General features: G+C 40.4%; 1 protein-coding gene across 1 annotated transcript; it reads right to left on the bottom strand.

Annotated features, from left to right (window-relative positions):
• Positions 1-1,521: 1,521 nt before the first annotated feature.
• Snx27 (sorting nexin 27) lies at positions 1,522-13,538 on the bottom strand. Its single transcript, XM_080275361.1, has 10 exons — positions 13,293-13,538; positions 11,537-11,639; positions 9,121-9,422; positions 8,768-8,897; positions 8,046-8,223; positions 6,062-6,174; positions 5,047-5,196; positions 3,158-3,298; positions 2,826-2,954; positions 1,522-2,053 (listed from the first exon to the last, which is right to left on the bottom strand). The coding sequence occupies exons 1-10, from the start codon at positions 13,502-13,504 to the stop codon at positions 1,997-1,999; spliced, it is 1,515 nt and encodes a 504-aa protein (XP_080131487.1). The 5' UTR covers positions 13,505-13,538; the 3' UTR covers positions 1,522-1,996.
• Positions 13,539-18,677: the final 5,139 nt, after the last annotated feature.

The raw sequence follows: 18,677 nt of genomic DNA, 5'->3' as shown, positions 1-18,677 counted from the left end.
CTTATTAAATCTCACTGCAGGGGCCAGTAACTTACACCCCTCCCCCCCCCTGTAACTTTGTTCATTTTGTCCACGCATTTCTACTCTTGATTGTCTTGTTTGCCAATAACTTTTTTTCAATTATAATTTTTCCACTGTCACTGCCACTCCATCAATCCTTCACCCTGTTGCACTTAACATCAGACTAAACAAAGCTCAAGGATCAACAGCAATGAAAGAAACCTAAATTGACACACACCACTAAGCTTGAAAAAACTCGGTTACCTAGTATGCTTATTCAGTTTTCTTTATTCTTCTGGGGAGGGAGCACTGTAAGTCACAGCCAAATAATAATAAAACTGTTCTCAGTAGTTATCTACTATAACCTTAAAATAAAATTAAGTAATATTGAAATAATAATCTGGCATAAACACATGACAACACTGTCCCTATATTGCTTAAGTATATATAGATATATGTATATATACTATATGTAGTTGACAAAAATATTGTAGTTTTATATCTTCAACAGGTAAGGATGGAGAGGACAGGGAAGGTGCACTTTTACAATTACAACAGCATGGATTTAAAAATATATCAGTATTATTACTCCTTTGACATCAATCATTTTGTTAATGCATTCAGTCTGTAGGTCTAGTGGTCCATTGCTAGCTTGGATGAAGGCTGTGCAGAAAGTTCCATTCTTTCTCTCTGTTGCACTTTCATTTCCCTAGGACTTCCTTAATATGTGACCTCTACAAACTATATGTTATATTCATGTGAATCAGTGTGAGCATAGGGGCATTACAGTGCAATAGTGAGGTGCTTGTAGTTCTGCTTCTGAACATGTGAATATAAGGTGAGTGAGTGTGAAAACTTTGCTTAGAGAAGGGAGGGAGGACAGGGAAACTGCATTTTTCCTTTTCATTATTGTATTATAAGACAGCTACATACCCCTAGGGTACTGTGTATTGAAATATGTGACAGATGTTGTGATTCTTGCTTTATTTAAAATACTGACAATAATGAAGTGAGTATAACTTTACATAGGCTAGCTCACTCTTAAGTAGACACATTAAAATATTTTTTTTGCACTGGTAATCATAGGAACAAGCAAAGGTGATAGAAGTCTGCTGAAAATTCAATTACTTGGCACAACATAATACAAAAGAAAGGAAGGTAACATATGTACTGATAATTTTGACATCATCTGTTGTGGAAAATATGATTAATGTATCTACTCTACGAGTTCAAAAAAGAATGGTAAATCAGAATACAGAACAGCTCTGTAAAGAATAACAAAATTAAAGCATGTACCAAGACTAAAACTGAAGAATTTGCTAACATGTTCCTGTATAGGGTAGTACTGCCAGACAGATCAGTAGAAGTCAAAGAATTTTTTATCCTCCACAAGGAAAAAGGATACACAAGAACTAAAAAAAAAAAAAAGTATTCACAAATATGAATAATTTGCTTAATTACACCACGGTAATGAAGAACTCATTTTATAAGAAATCTGATATTTGTTCTGATCCTCCCTCACTTCCTGCCACTAACATGCCATCATCCAAGCCGCAGGGGAATCCTAAAAGGCCTACTTTCTGGGTAGGAGTGGCCAAGTTCAACTTTACAATATAGAACAATGCCAAATATCTCCTACTGTTTTCATAGTACATCCCTCCTTAATAAATAAATATATATATATATAGATATATCTTGTACATCTTCAGCCCTATTCAACATGATATATATATATAGCTTCATTTTCCAGGGAAATGAAAAAAAAAAAAGGATGACTTAAATATTCATTTCCATTAAAAGACAAATTTGACAGAAGCAATAATGTCTTTTAACAAGAGGAATAATTAAGCAAGCTCTCCACTTCATTCCCCCGAGACAGTTCTAACCACAGTACAGTGATACCATGGCTCCGAGGGTACAGACTGACAGAATATAGATATAACTGGTCTACGGAGTTCTCACTGAGCTAAATGGGGTGCAAGAGCGGCAGGGCTCCCTACGTCCACTGATGCTCCTCTTGGACGCGCTGGAAACACTCTTCCATAAAGTGGTACTGGGGTGGGGGGAGGGAAAAAAAATGGAAATCAATGAGGCAGAATGCAATTATGGTTTCTCAATACAAGATCTTTACTTTTTCCTGAAGAGTAAATGCTTTATCTTGTTATCTTAGTGCTCAGCACTCACAATTAAACATAACATGTGTTTGTAATGCACTTTCCAATGTATGGTACTTTTGGGGCCAATCTGGAGCAGTTTGGGCAGGCTTAGAGGGGGTCACTGGGGGGTCAGAATGGGGAACAAAAGTATACATTTTTTACCAGTTCTTTTATTGGTATGAGACTAGGGGTGGGGAGGTGAGAAGTGTGAATGTTGGGGGCGGGGTTTCAAGAAGCAGACCAAAAATAACTTGGGAAGTGGTCACAAAGTGTAACCTCAGGGATTATGGGACTGAATAGGGAGGCTGCCAGAGATCAAGCAGCATAGAATGCTGCCATTAGGTAACCAAGGCTAATGCATGCAAGCATTTTGGAGCCTTTATAAATGATACAATATGATATAATACAATAAACAAGCCGAAGGGATGGTAAAACCAAACTGTCATATTTCAGGTGATTTTACTGTACTGTATTAAAGTACTGTGTACAAAATTAACAAAATCCTTAAAATGAGAAAATGTTAAAACCAAGTGTGACCACCTCAAAAAAAACAGCTAACATGCACAGGGAGTAGCCAGTAACTAAAATGTCTGATAACATAACCTCAATTTCATGACCTTTTAATGGTCCATACATAAAGGAGACCTGCAAAATGAGTTAGAAACTTACATACGGTGTGAAGATCTTGACCCATCTGATGAGGTCCTCAGTTTGGCGGTAGAGAAAGCAGAAAGCCATGGCTTCATCGTCAACTTCGTACCTTTCTACAGTTGACCAAGCAAAGTCAATTACTTGTGTCTGGGGGAAGGAGACTTGGATACAGAAAGATGACGGGTAATAAAATGGCCATGTTTTATAATGGTAACAGCCAATCCAACATTACCCCCCTCAACATGTTGGGGCTAACACTACCAAAGTCCACAACATTTAAGGGTAGAAGAATGATCTAGATACCCCTGATATTATGGCACAGACTACAAATTTAGGAAGTTTTCACTGACCTGTAGAGTACCATCCTCCTTGCAAGCCTGAAGTCTAAATGACTTGTATCCAACATAAGCGACGACATGGCCCTTCTTCCGCGAGTCACACGGACAATGCGGGAAAACTATATCACCATATCCCTCACATCCTCGTACAACCTGTAAGAGTAAGTTTTACAGAGATGAAGCAGTCCATCCATCATTAATACAACAAAACTGGGGCAATCTGTCCATCATTAATACAACAAAACTGGGGCAATCTGTGCTTGATGATAATCCTCACATCTCCCAATCTCTTGCCTGACACAGCATTAGAAATCTGAAAAAATGTCAGTGAACGAAGAGGTATTATGGAGAATGCTATATCATGAATGCGTATGGAGTGGAGCAGAAGGTTAACTCACGAATGCTGTAAAGTTTTTCCAATGGAAATTCATTCATTCATTCATAAAATTAAATACAGATAGCTTTGTATCCATCTATCTATCTATTAACAGCTAGATGCCATAATCCCATAAGGGGTGGCCGTTTGTCTCTGAGATAGTTGTTTTACGGTAAGAGGCACTAACCCTCTGCCAACCCACTTGCTGACATATAGGGAACATGTATGGGCTGGTTATATGGTTACCACCCAGCATCATAAATGGTTTCCTGGCTTACAGGAAACCATTTGGCTTGTCACTCAATGTAAAGCCACCTCGAAAAGAAAGACGAGTAATAAAAAGTGACAGGAAAGATGGGACAAATAGGAAGAGAGGAGCGCAGACACAGAAAAAGAATGATAAGGGTGTAGGAAGGAAACATAACACATTCATTCATTCATTACATAATCCACTGTTGCCCCAAGAGAAGCATAGAAGCCCGGGGCTAGGCAAGTTGGTACTGACATTTAAGATGAGAGTGACCAACCTCACTCATCCCTGAGTGGCATTATGTGAACAATAAATCCCAACCACCCCTTGGATTGAGCCACCTGCACTGGCTCAATCCAACTGGAGCACTTCAATTACCCACTGAACCACCAGGTACCATAATTTAGTCATATGGTTACCACCCAGGGTAGGAAATGGTTTCCTGAGGTACAGGAAAACATTTGGCTTGTCACTCTGTGTAGAGTTGCCCGTAAACAGAAGGAAGAGAAAAGAATGTAGGAAAGAAAGACAGGAGAGGAAGGAAGGAAAAAAGGAAAAGGTAGGCACTCGAGAGCAGCACTACATCAAGTGAGTGGAAACAGGTACTGTATATACAGTATACCATAACTCTATCGAATACATTTGTGTGAAGCTACGGAATGTGGTGAATGTTTTTTGGTGTATCCGATACAGCCAGGATTCCGGGGGCTTGAATGACAAGTGAATGGAAACATGGCCCATTGGACTGGGCAAATTTGGGCTGTCTGGACACTGCTACTCCTCACCCTCCCGTAGGGAAAGGAGGTCCAGATGATAAAAAAAAAAAAAAAAAAAAAAAAAAATCTGTGACTGTGAGAGAGAACAGTGAGTGATGTCTCCATGGCTGTTTAGAGTTCACTGTCCCTGGGAGGGTACTACTAAGGGTGTGGTGTGTGGCCAAAAGCCTGGTACATAGCCCTGAGCAACACTTCCAGGTGGGGGACTAACCATATTTACATGCTCTAAGTCTGGCCTGAAATTACTACACATACATCTTTCTTCTACACAGCTTAAATCTATACCATGAGCTGGAATCTTTAACCTCAGATGGGTGCTGACTGAGAAGGGCTTACACACCAAAAGCCTTAAATGAATCTGTGCTACAGTTAAAAAGTTGATGATATTCATTACAGTTTCTCAATCATGTAATATACAAGATCAGAACTACAGTTACCAGGTATCTCTCTCAAAGCCTCTCTTTAGTTGGAACAAATGGAACATTACAGGTGTACTGACCTTAAGATACTGATCCTTGCGTGCCACATCCTGAAGTGCTTTCAGTTGGTAGAGTTGGTCTGTGGGCTTGATGTGGCCACGGTTTACATCCTCCACTGCTGTCCAGAACAACCAGCCGTGAGCAACTTCATCTGAGCTGCACAACCGTAGCTGGAAAAAAGCAGATGAGTAGGTTTCTAATTCTTTAGTCACACAGTAATACCATACTGTTCTATGGGAGAGAGGTTATGATTTAGAGATGTGTTAACTCTCTGCATACTGCAATTCTACTCAAACTGGTCATCTATCAATGAAATCACCCTCTCCCATTTACTGAAAGTGAAATAACTGCCAGAAGTTTTTTTGCTGAAACTATATAGCTACTGTAATTTTCGGTGGGGGCGCTCACCATCCACTCACTCGATGTAGTGCTGCTCTCGGGTGTCTGCTCTTTCCTCTTCGCTCTCCATGCCTTCCTTCCTCTTCTGTCTTTCTTACTTCATTCTTTCCTTGTCCTTCTGCCTACGGGTGTCTTTACACTCCCTCTTTTGTCTTTCCTTCATTCTTTCCTCTTCCTTCTGCCTATTGGTGACTCTACACAGAGTCACAAGCCTAATGGTTTCCTGTACACAAGGAAACCATTTACTACACTGGGTGGTAACCATATAACCAAATTATGGCGCCTGGTGGTTTAGTGGGCAATTACAGTGCTCCAATCGGATTGAGCCAGTGAAAGTTTATATCCAAAGGATGGTTGGGGTTACTGCTCATGTAATGCCACTCAGGGATGAGTGAGGCTGGTCACTCTCATCGTAAATGTCAGGATCAAATTGTCTAGTTCCCGGCTTCTACGGTCATGGGGCAACGTAGAATTGGATGATGGATGGTAATTTTCAGTGAAACTATCTCCAGGGCACAATGCTGGGATATTATTATATGCAGATTAGAGCAGTACTAAAGTTCCACATTCAATTGCACAAGCCAATCTCTCACAGATAATAAAAAATATGCTGGTAAAAGGGTTACAACTACAAACCTCTCTGTGTGGGTTGAATATCCAGCGATGGATACAAAGGCAAGTGGCTGTAGCAGTGCTGTAGTTCTGGATATACAGGTTGTGCGGGAACTCCTCATCACTGATCTTACGCTCTGTTAAGAAATGACAACAAAAAATACTTGGAACAAGACAATGCTTGTGATATGGCATACTCCTTAAACACTACTTTGTATAAATGAGCTGATGTAGTATCTGCAGCCTTCTAATCTGATACCCATTTGTTCACTTGGACTGGACAGGTGCAGAGAAAGGATTTATCATCTCTTTTGGGAAAACTATCAGAGGAAAGAGATTCAAGTACAATCTCCTTACTTCTTGAGCTGTGTGATGTATGAGGCTGAATTATAGTTATAATTACTCTTTAATCCACAAAACTAAATTATACCAAATCAAAATAAAAGAATAATCAGTTATTACATAACAATGCTAAATCACTTACCATATAACCCCAGCCCTTATTATCTTCAGCTTATTACTGCAATAAGAATATGACACCACAAAGTCAAGGTAACAGTTATCAAATACCGGTACTCTAAATGCACAGGAATTTGCTTTTCTTTCACAATCATTCACCAGGAACTGGGGAAAAAAAAATTATAACAAGCTCCTAATCCTCACACTCTTCCCTGCCTCAGATCTACACATCCTCTACCCTCACTGAATCCACTCTGTTCTTCACATATGTTTACTATCTCTGTAAATGCCATAGCCTCTAACTCAACACTCTTGCCATATACCTTTCTACTACACTCAACTATGTAATGTAACCCCTTACACCAAAACAAATCATGATTCTCACTCTCACAACACACACAAACCTTCAGTGTAACCTTGTACAGCCAAGTGTCGTTATATGACTATTCACTATATGATAAATTGTTATGATAATTCAAACGTTATACCTTTTTTCGGAATAACGATAAAAATTGGTCACAATTTCCCTAGAATGATAATTGCAATGGCCACCTCCAAGAATCTCATGCAGCTCAACTGATGCAAGAAACCTGACAGACAGCTGTCTGAGCCTACATGGCCACACACTGTTTACATTCACTATGATTGTCTGCTTTTTATTCCATTTTGTACATGAAAGGCCATTGAAACACCACTGCCATTGCCAAATAACAGTGTGAGTGCGTAACAGATGGTGAAGTATGTACTGTATGCAATATTAAGTGATAACTTATTTGTGCGAAATACTGAAACCTGTGACTTGGAAATCGTGACTACCATGAATACAGTCTTCCAGTCAGTGGATGATGCAGCCTCCCAGTCAGCTGACTGAGTCAAGATGGCTGACCAGTTGTTTACACTCACTGTGACTGTCTGCCTTTCATTCCATTTTGTGCATGAAGGTTCACTGAAACACCACTGCTATCCCCAAATAACCGTGTAAGAGTGTAACAAATAGCGCAATGTGTCCTATTAAGTGAAGTTATAACTTTTTGTGTGAGAAATACTGAAACCTGTGACTTGGAAATCACGTCTGGCAAGGATGCTACACCTAATGGAAAGTGTGGTGCCACTGAAAGATACTGAAGGCAAGCCTGAAGGAGTATTTATTTTTAGTTTAAGTTTTAGGTTTCATGGTCAAGGGCACCCTCCCTATCCCCACTGAACCCTTGTTATACTGACCTCATTAAAGGATAGGTTTTCACTTGATGCAACCCTAATGTATAGCGAGTCATGACTGTATATCTTAAGATTTGGAGCATTCAGCTTAAGCAGCCAGATTCCTGAATCCATCAGGTTCAAATCCAGATGAGCCTGGGAACACAACATTCAGTAAGAACTGCAAATACTCCTTTGGTATCGGCATTCTCTCAATATCCAACTATGCTGCTTTCTAAACACATGCAGCAGATACACAGACTGGCATCTCTAGTCTCCTGATACTTCAGCAGTTCTCCATCATGGTACAGTGAGTGTAGTGTAATTAAAGATGCATAAATCTCTGCCTTACCAAAGTTGTATTCTACAATTTCAAAGAGAGCGAAGCACTTGGCAGTTTCTGGAGGGATAGGAAGCTTTTCAACTACAGCCTGATAAACTTGGCGTGCAAGAGCATTCTTGGCTTGAGTTACTGTCACCACCGATCGATCTGGCAGCAGCACCTTCAGGTCTACACGAATACTGTTTCCCTGCAGAGACACATATCAGAACATTAGATTATTACTTAATGAAGAATAATTTTTACATCTTTTGCACTGCTGGACACTTAATATCAGTGTGATGACACTAAAATGCTACACATTGTACTAGAGAGGGGAGGGTCTTCACATGGTGGTAATGATATAATCAGATGCTGCCCAATCAGGACAGCACTCAGTTATAACATCCCCCAAATCCTTCTCCATTCCCTGAATGGAGGATGGCAGAATGCAGATGGGCAATTTCAGCCTGTAGTCCACTAGAATCATGCTCAGATGAGCCTGAGACCACAACAACTACAGATGCTTCATGTAAAATACTGTACTGTACTAAGGATACAAACTGAGGCTGGTACTAAGGGACAGGCAATGTTAAACATGAGTAATTATAAAATGTGACAATTTACATAATTTAAGTGAAGAATGTACCATTACACCTCATCTCTTGATGCCATAAAACCAAATGGAAATATGAAAGGATTTTCTGTACCAAATAAAGAATTGATTTAGGAGCTGGATAGGCTATATGTTTTACCTGGTGGTCATCAGAGTCATTAAGGAAGTCCTGCATTATATCCGACTCTGCAATAACCCTCACAGCACACACCTTCTCCAAGTATAGCTCTAGCCCTCGCCGCCGCCCATCCAGCTGTTGTTCTGACAACCTGGTTGTGGGGAGTATTTTAAGAATAACATCTTACAATTTATTTTTACCCAGCTGACTTCAGGCAGTTTATCTCTGTTAAATGAAATCATCTGGCACTTCCCAAAATAAAATACATCTGAATTATGCCTTTAATTAAAGACTTAAAAACTATGACACATCACCAACACCTAACTGTTACAAACTACTCTGTACTACAAGACTGAGAAAACTTGGTCACTTACGAGAAGGGCCATTTCCCTGGTAACTTGGGAAAGTTGAAGTCCATGAACTCTCTCTTGAGGTTGTTATGTAGGTTTGCAAATTCTCGATATCTGCGGGCGCACAGATGCCGCCCGGCCATGTAGATGTTGAAAACCACATACTTTTCACCACCAGCCCCACCACCTCCACCACTTCCCGCCCCGCCAGTTCCTCCTTCGATATAAGAGTAGTCCGGAATGGAGATGGGCAGAGAGCGCTTTTCACTGTAGTCAATATACGAGAACCCTGATGTTTCTTCACTCGGTTCTAGTCTCTCCGCTTCCTGGGGGATCAGATGTATACATGTCATAAAAGATATTGGAAGAGTGATCTAGATGTTCATTTGGTGGACTGATAGTACTAGTAGATAGAGCTGTATAGAGAATACAACACTGTTCAGGGCCTAGAAACAGTGGCAGTAAGCTGTACTGTACCTGAATGCTACATGCAGAACCAGACAAGAGGGACAGAGAACCAAACCATTAACACAGGACATTCCTACTGACAACCTTAATAATATGGGAAGTATGATAAAGACAACCTGGCAAACATCAGAGTAACAAGGATGTAGCTTGCAAAAAAATTGGTGTTCAAGATAGCCTAGTAAATGTTAGGTAGTACCAGGGCTGCCCAGAAAGCCTACTGTTGTAAATGTTAGGCAGCAATAGGGATACCCAGATACAGTAAACTTGCAATTATCCATCGTCACAATATCTGGCCCAATTCAATATCCAGCACTGCTGGTTCAGCTCTAATAAAGCAATATCCAGCACCAAAACAGGACATAACCATCGGTTCTAGGCAACATCTGGCCTTGAGGTATCAACTAGCTTTAAAACCGTAGCCAACCAGCGCTGTATTACTGTATTGTATCATTACTTTATTGTATTTAATGCTTAATTTTCATCTTTTACCCATGTGAAAGTTTTTTGGACAGAGGCTCGAGACAGAAGGTAATGCAATATACAGCTCAATGGCGAATACTGAGCCGATATGGGGTACTATGCAATATCTGGCACTTTATTTTAACCAGCAGATAATTGAAAGTTTATTGTACTTTAATACCAGTATGAGATGGATAAGGGCATAATAAAATATAGGTTTACAAATTTCTAAGTCAATACCTACCACTACTGTACGTCAGCTGTAACAAGCACCAGTAAAAAGAGTAGGATATTACATTCCAACTTACTAACTTACCTCTACTGAGGTACCGTATGTTACTGGTCCAGGTTTTTTCAGCCATAAGTCATTTATACTATAACCTAACCTAATTCTGGAAATGTTATCTTGATGAAGTTTGGTTTACTTAGGATGTATACCAGTGCTCTTCAACCTTTTTTGACGTCGTCCACCCCTAGTGTTGAATTGGTAAAAGCTGTCCACCCCAATCGGTTAACTGTATAATCCCATGATCCTAACCTTATATACTTACTTTTTTAAATTCTTGAATGTACAAATATGTAGGCAAGTAAAAGGAATTTCACTCATTATAAATTTGCAGTTTATTATTTTTCCATTATGCATTTCATATGATTACATAATGCAGTCTCATTACAAGAGAAAATACATCAGTGCAATTAAAAAAAAAAATTGCATCTCTCCTAATGAAGCAAATCAATAAGCAATATTGCCCATAATATGCGTTGTATTTGATATATTCCAAAATCAAATTATTCTTCATTTTTAAATCTACATATGCAGGAAAAAATAGTTTCATTCACTTTTTTAATTTCCAAATTTTAGTTATAAATTCTTCCATATAATTATTCATTCATTCAAAATATACATAACATAATTTTATCACTGAAGTTCCAAAGCAAATAAATTATCTTCATAAATTTTAAAACAAGAATAAAATTGCAAACAATATGTTTTATATATGCCATTATAACAAAAACGTCATGAATCTTCCTCCAAAAAACAAAAATACAAAAAACAAATATTAGTGGCTTGGCCGGTGTTGCAGTTTGTCTGCTATCAGGCTGAATCGAGGCACCAGACGATTTCGTGAGCTACAGAAAAATCAACATACAGGCTATCTTTGACTACACATATGTAAATTCTCCACTTGTATTATATTATTTATTTCTTCTTTTTTATTCTATCCATAAACGGTAATGATCTGGTCCATCCTCTGTCCACCCAAAGAAAGCTGTCCACCCCACACTGAATTTCGTCCACCCTAAGGTGGACCGTCCACCCAGGTTGAATAGCACTGATGTATACAATTTAGGCAGTATGTGGTTTAGGCCATTTGGACTTTATGGCCTAAATGACTTACGGCCGAAATGACCAGGACCGGACACATCCTCTACTAGGACCTGTCACATTTAACAGTCACGGGTTATTACGGTCCATAATAGGTGAAAGAATCCAGGTACTGTACACACTAACCTTTCTGGAAACAGAGATAACAGTGAGCTTGAGTACATCACCACCCTGTTTGATGAGTTCCACAACATACCGATGCTCAGCCCCCTCTACATTCACACCATTCCTGAAATTCAAACACTATTAGCAACAGTGAATGTGGTGAACACAATAATAACAGACATGCATCTTTCTCCCCCTTATTTATTTAGTGGGCATAGTATTTAATAAACACTTTTCAACAGACGTACCTTACATGAAGAAACATTATGAATTACATTAACTAATGGTGAAAATATTAATTTCTGAGTTCTTTAGTTATGTTTTTCTCCGAAATTAACCCAAAACAAACTTAACATGACTTCATCTAACCATGTCACATACTTCAGTCCTAGCCAAACCTTTGCATCCTTCAGCCCTAACCTTGGAAAAGGAAACTAAAAGCATGACTTGCATGGTTGGTTTAGGATTTGTAACATTTGGTTTATATAATTATGGTACCACATATACTGCTGTTCACTAAATTTTATGTAATAAACTGATCCATTTCTTTCAGCTTTGGTTATGAGACCATCTATCTATCTATCTATAGCCAGACATAATCCCATAAGGGGTGGCCATTTGACTCTGAGTTATTTGGGAAGGGACATTAACCCTCCACCAACCCATTTGACGACATGTGGGGAACATGTATGGTTGGGTAGATGGTTACAGTACCACCCAGTGTTGTAACTTTAATGGTTTCCGGGCTTACAGGAAACCAATAGGCTTGTCACTCAATGTAAGGCCACCTAAAAAGGAAAGAAGAGTAATAAAAGGTGACAGGAAAGATGGGAGAAAGAGGAATAGAGGAGGACAGACAGAAAAATAATAAAGGTGAAGGAAGTAGGCAATACTACATCAAGTGAGTGGATGATGGTCACCACCACCTACCACCATCAAAAATGCCAGTAAGTCACTACATATTTAATCACACTGATACCAACTGTTTGCCTTGAATTTAGTTTGACTTAGAGCCTATGTCAAACTTGTATTCTGGTCAATGAAACCCACAACCACAAGTGTGGTTAAAAAAAAAAAAAAAAAGTTTTTAGAATAACATTATGGCTGGGCACTATAGTCGCGGTACGCAACTCTGAGGTTGTTGTTATCGTGCCCTGGCAATCTGAGATTCAAAAGTGCGTCTGATTTCATGTATAATATGAGATGCCTGTGATTTGTGTATATGTTCATGTATAATAATATTCATGTATAATATATTCGTGCATAATATGATACGAAATCAGACGCACTTTTGAATGGTAGGTTGCCAGGGTACGATAATGACAACCTCAGAGTCGTGCGTCGCAACTATAGAGACACTATTGCCTAATGACTATACTGCTCAGAAAATCCATCACAGCCAAAAGTTTAAATTACATCTAACTTACCCTGTAGTTCTTAACTTGACCATATACCAAGTTTCCCACTGTAAATCTTAAAATATTGGCCCCACCATGGCAGTTAAATTTTACAACCTGCAAGAAATCCCCATCAATATATGCAAATGTTGTCTTACAAGATGACCTTCGACCTCCTCTTACATTAAATGCTGTTTCATTACTGCAGTCTGTTTCAAGTTGGAATTTTCCGAGGCTAGCAGTTACATACCAACTGACTTGCTCACCTAGGCTAACTTGAGGTAAACAGTAACAGCGAAAGCAATGATCTGGATCTGCAAGGTTCCTGTTCACTTGACGCAATAAAAGGGTGAACAATGAGCATATGACACAATGCTTACACTTCAAGTATGCGATCTCCCTTACGGATACCAGCCTGCTCAGCTGCCCCTCCTTCCAACACCGCTGAGACGTGTTGCAGAGGCGGGTACAGCTCTCCATTTATCGGCCTCCACTGTCCCCCCTCGCTCACTTGACCCCTTACATTAAAACCGAACCCTGTGTCTGTCTTATAGATGGTTACCACTCGCGGACCAGGGTTAAAATTGCTCATCGTTACAGGCTATCGGTCCTCTGCGATGGTTTGTTTTCACTGTCCCCTCACAGCCATAATACCTGTAAGCTCCGAGGGTAGCACGGTTATCCTCACGCAAGTTACATTAATACTTGTTATGTGTCATTAATAGTAATGCTGTACTTTTCAAAATATATTACCTAATACAGAATTTTGTTAATTATATCAAGTAATCAATAGAAGGGCTTGGTGATTAGATTTAGATGAAACATGCTGCTGATGGTTAGGTGTGTGCGCACGGTAAGCAAACGAGTCTCGCTACCTTGACAGACGAATTCTTGTGTGGCGGGAAGCAAGTGGGTGCTCTGGCCAGTTTAATTTTTATGTGTTCGAAAACATGCATAGATAAGTGTAATTCTTATATCTGCATGTTCGATGCTCTTCACCCAATGAAGATAGCAAGGAGACGAACTTATAGGTGAGTGGTGCCGACTTAACAGGAAAAAAGCAGTAGCGCGAAATGTCAAGAGGTCACAAACGCGACACATTTGAAGAATATGTTATTCTTTGTATAATTACATTGACAGATGGTCACCTGTTGTCTTCTGGGTTGCTTATGCCCTGCAGACTGAAGTTGAGCATGATGGAGATGAAAGATGGAGCAGGGCAATTTACCGCGTTCACACCTCAGGGACGTGGCACAAGTGGTTACGGGATGGTGCCACTTGGCAAAATTTATCCCGATACTCACAGTACTTTCTCTTTTGCTCTTCCCTTTAATTTCTTGTGAACAGCGCATTGTTACAGTAATCAGACGAATTAGTTTTCCACATTATGAACATCATAGAAGTGTTAACATTTTCAGCTTCTTAGGCCACGTAATAATATATTTGCTAAGTTTCATCACAAATTTTACTGTTTCACTTACTTTCACTTTCCCACTTGCTAGCACACACTTTTTCTTACTCTCACTCACACTTTCACTTTCATTATGTCACGGTTGATCATTGTGGGGCGTTTTGATCGTGGATATTTGGGATGTTATCCTTGGCCATGGGATGTTATGAAAATCGGTTAAAAATGAGTTCAGAACCATCTATTCATTAATATATATATATATATATATATATATATATATATATATATATATATATATATTAATGAATAGATGGTTCTGAACTCATTTTTATTTGCCTTCCAATATTAATACAGAGCAAATTCAACAAAGACAAAATCTTATATCCATGGAATGCAGGGTAAATTAGCATAATTAACAAAATTAACAATTGGTAGGGAGCATGACCAAAACAGGGGAGGCTATGGTAGAATGAGTTATATTAGAACTTTTTGGAAAACACAACATTAAATGTCATAATCCAGAGACGACTATGGTGCAGCTTATTAGTAATGACTCTGTGGAGTAGAAAATAGCTGTTTAAGGGGTGGGTATGCATTGTATCTGAAATGTTAATGAGGCAGGTACTGTACCAGTACAGAGCTGTGGCTGTCGTAGTGTTGGTGAATGGACCTACAGAGGTCGAGTGTATGGGAATTACCTCAATGAACATTAAATTGCCTGAGATGGATCTTAATGCACCTGAACTGAGGTTAATGAACCAACACTGACCTGGGTGAACCTACAGTACTTGAACTTAATGACCCTGAAATGACCTTTATGGACTGTTAACTGCTTTTCCCTCCTTGTCTTTAACTCAGTTTTTTTAGGTATAACCATCCCTACACCAAACATCCTCGAAAGGACCGACAGGTGTGTTGTTTACTTTTCTTTGTGCTTCAAAGATTGATCTAAACCTGAACTGACAAAACGGTGACCTTGACTGCTCCACTGGGTCTGAGCATGGCTATTATTACCAAGAAAATGAATTAGCAGCACTTATAAGAGTAGATTATAGTGTCATCAGCTCTCAGGTCTTGTATGCACAGGTGTCGACTCAGCCTCACCAGGATGCGGACCAGGTGTGTATGATGCTGAGAGGAGGGTACAAGGGATAGGCTGAGGGCTTGGCAGCTAGTAGCAGTGGCCGGAGGGAAAGATTAGGTATACATAGGAAAGAGAGTTGATTGGGGTGAAAAGGGGGTTGGGATGTGAAGATGCAGAAGAAGGCGCAAGGCGGGAGAGGCTGCATGAGGGTATCAAGGTCACCACAGCAAAGAGGCTGAAAGGGATCAAGTTTAGGGAAGCTGAAGGGAGGAACGAACGGCCGAGACGGCGCATACAGGTACTGAGCAAGGCCACAGGAAGGGTGGAACACTGTGACTGAGACTGAGTGTGCAAAGGCCAAGGCGGTCACTTCTTCGCACTTAACAACTCGTGGTGTGGGGGTTAGGAGAAGTTAGAACACCCAGGCGTTATGTGTCAGCTGTTATAATAGGCTGGTGATCCCCCATGATGTGCGCCAGTCACAAGAACTGCGTTGGTGTTTCACTGGTGCCGGTGTAGGAGCTGGGCTGTCAGGGGCGCCAAGATATATCACTACACTGGCACCAGCCGATATCCTCTCAGTACTGGCGACACTGCCCTCTGTAGCAGTACCTTACTTGCCCTGAATTAATCCCTGGACTAATTGCTTCCTAATCAGCTCACTCAGGAAATTTTCAACCGTTCTGGTGGTTATGATGCTTGGTGGTTGTGCTGGATGACATATTATTTTTCATGCGGGGACGACGCAGATAAACAAACGTTCTTGTTCCCTTCGGCTTGGGAGGGTTTTGCCGCAGTGAAGGGGCTGAAGGATGTCTCGTGCACGTCACCCTTACAGTCGAGATAAGGCCTTCCTGTTGGCTTGAGATGTAGGAGAAAACATTTGGAAGGAGAAACAGTGATAACTATAGCTCTTTCAATTTGATGGGGTCTTGTAGACATTATTCCTGCTACCTCTGGACAAAATCTCTCTCTCTCTCTCTCTCTCTCTCTCTCTCTCTGTCTCCCTCTCTCTCTCTCTCCATTTAGTATTGGCCACCCGTAGTGTAGGATGTTACAGAGCAGGAAAAATTAGTATCGCTGATGCCATACCGGGACAAGCTGCAAGAGAAATCGTTTGCGGATGTTTGTTACCGGGAGATAGTGTGATGTTTGCCTGAGTGTAGTAGTAGTAGTAGTAGTAGTAATAGTAGTAGTAGTAGTAGTAGTAATAGTAGTAGAAGTAGTAGTAGTAGTAGTAATAGTAGTAGTAGTAGTAGTAGTAGTTGTTGTTGTTGTTGTTGCAAACCCAAGCTCATCTGAACGTGAACCCAGTAGACTGCAAGTTAAATTTGCTCTCCTGCAGTCCACCATCCTCCTTTCGGTGGATACGGAGAGTAATGAGGAACGTTTATATAACCAGACAGCTGCAATACCCAGTCATATCGGCATGACAGTGTATGAGTTCCAACACCAACGTATACGGTAAAGTAGTGTGGCTGATGCTTGGTGGACATAAACCAAGAGTAAGGAGCGATGAAACAAGTGCCTGGTGAGTGACGTGAAGGGATAGATGGGTAGATGGATGGATGGACTGGTGTAGAATGTGGTGTACAGGTTGATGTTGTAGGGAAAAGTAACGTTCTTGAAGTGATTCCATGGAGCGGAGAATGAGAGACTGACTAGGAGAGTATGGCAGTGAAGTGATTGAAAGATGGGTGAGAATGAGAGCAATGTGCAGAGATGAAGGGAGGATAGTGTCTTGGGAAAAAAAGGTTGTTATTGAGTAGGGACAGAAGTGAGTCGTTTTACCTGTCCCCAGGTTTACTACTGGGTGTGCAGGGACAAGGGGGAAACAAACTGAGTCCACCAGTCTGACCGGCCCGATAATCGAACTCAGATTCTTCTAGGTGCAAGGTGGATATGCTAACCAGTGCACCACCAACTCCCCCCCCCCCACCTACACAAGGAAACTTGAAGGCAAGAGGATATGGCGTTGGTTTGTAAATACTGGTCTGATGAAAGAGAGAGAGAGAGAGAGAGAGAGAGAGAGAGAGAGAAAGAGAGAGAGAGAGAGAGAGAGAGCATGATGTAAGCAGACAACAGTGAAAGGGTTACAATGAATGATAAGGTGTATGAGAATGGAGGAAAACATGTAACTTTTGAGTAAGACCGGATGAGTGGAATAAAGCAAGGAGTAACGTGGACGAGAAATAATGACAAAAAGAAATTCAAGGTGAAGAAAATAATGTGAAAAATAAAGTGATGCAGTCGAATTATGCTTTCAAAATTATAACCGACGCAAATGGCCAACGGAAATCGGGTATAAAGACTGAAGATTTATGCTTTTAGAAGAGCAAAACTTTCTTTAAGACCTTGATCTGAGGTGTGCAGAATGCGAGTAGTGTGTGTGTGTGTGTGTGTGTGAACCGGGAACTCCTATGCTGCCTCCCTTACCTCAAAGCCGCAACTCCCGCAAGGCGAAGTGCTCTTAGTTTACTGGTGACCGTCGGAGGGGGTGTACGTGCCGTCCTTCCCTCCCTCTCACTTGTCATAACACGTAATAGTGCTAACTTAGTGTTCCTTCCTGACGGATACGTGCACGGAGAGACACATACTACAGCAGCAACAAAGACAGCTGCAGAGGAGAGGGAGTTAAATCAAGTGAGTGTTACCGATGTAAATTAGAGGTTAGAGTTCGCTTACATGTCTGTTAAGCTGAGAATGATATATGTAAGTGATAGCCTAGCCAGTGTGTTAGTGTAGTGAATATTTGTTTGTAAATGTCAGTCTGTTTGCTGTAGCCATGCCTATTCAGTAGACATATTTTCTGTGCTGAAATGGGGGACACAGGTAACGTGTATGCGATGTTGGTCAAATAACATTATTATAAGCATAGAGTAGATCAGATTTCATTCCTGCAAGAGGACGCTACACTAAGAGGGCTGGCTGTGGGTTTAGGCTGTATATTTGTGTTTGGTAGAGGGTGTGAAATGCCGTTGTGAGAGATAAGGTTGTGTGACGGCGGAACAAATGTCGACACTATCTGAGACAACTGATAAGACAGGTTGATTTAAGAGTTTGGACAGTGATTGTATCGGCGAAGTAAAATATGAGTTAATTCCGATTGTTTAAGAAGGCAGCAGAATATTGAACTTTCCACGTTGTAGGAAAATACGAGAACCATTTCCTGCTGCAACCGGAAAAAATGGGGTAGAAGATGCGGCCTCATAGGGTATGCAGCTTCACCAAGAAATGAGATTCCTATATCATTCAGTTAAGAGAGTTATC

This window comes from Coenobita brevimanus, chromosome 61 (assembly GCF_032717465.1).
Source record: "Coenobita brevimanus isolate Jiangsu-jjx chromosome 61, ASM3271746v2, whole genome shotgun sequence".
NCBI classification, from domain to species: domain Eukaryota; kingdom Metazoa; phylum Arthropoda; class Malacostraca; order Decapoda; family Coenobitidae; genus Coenobita; species Coenobita brevimanus.
Note: the sequence above shows the minus strand (reverse complement) of the source record. Positions and strands in the feature narration are given on the sequence as shown.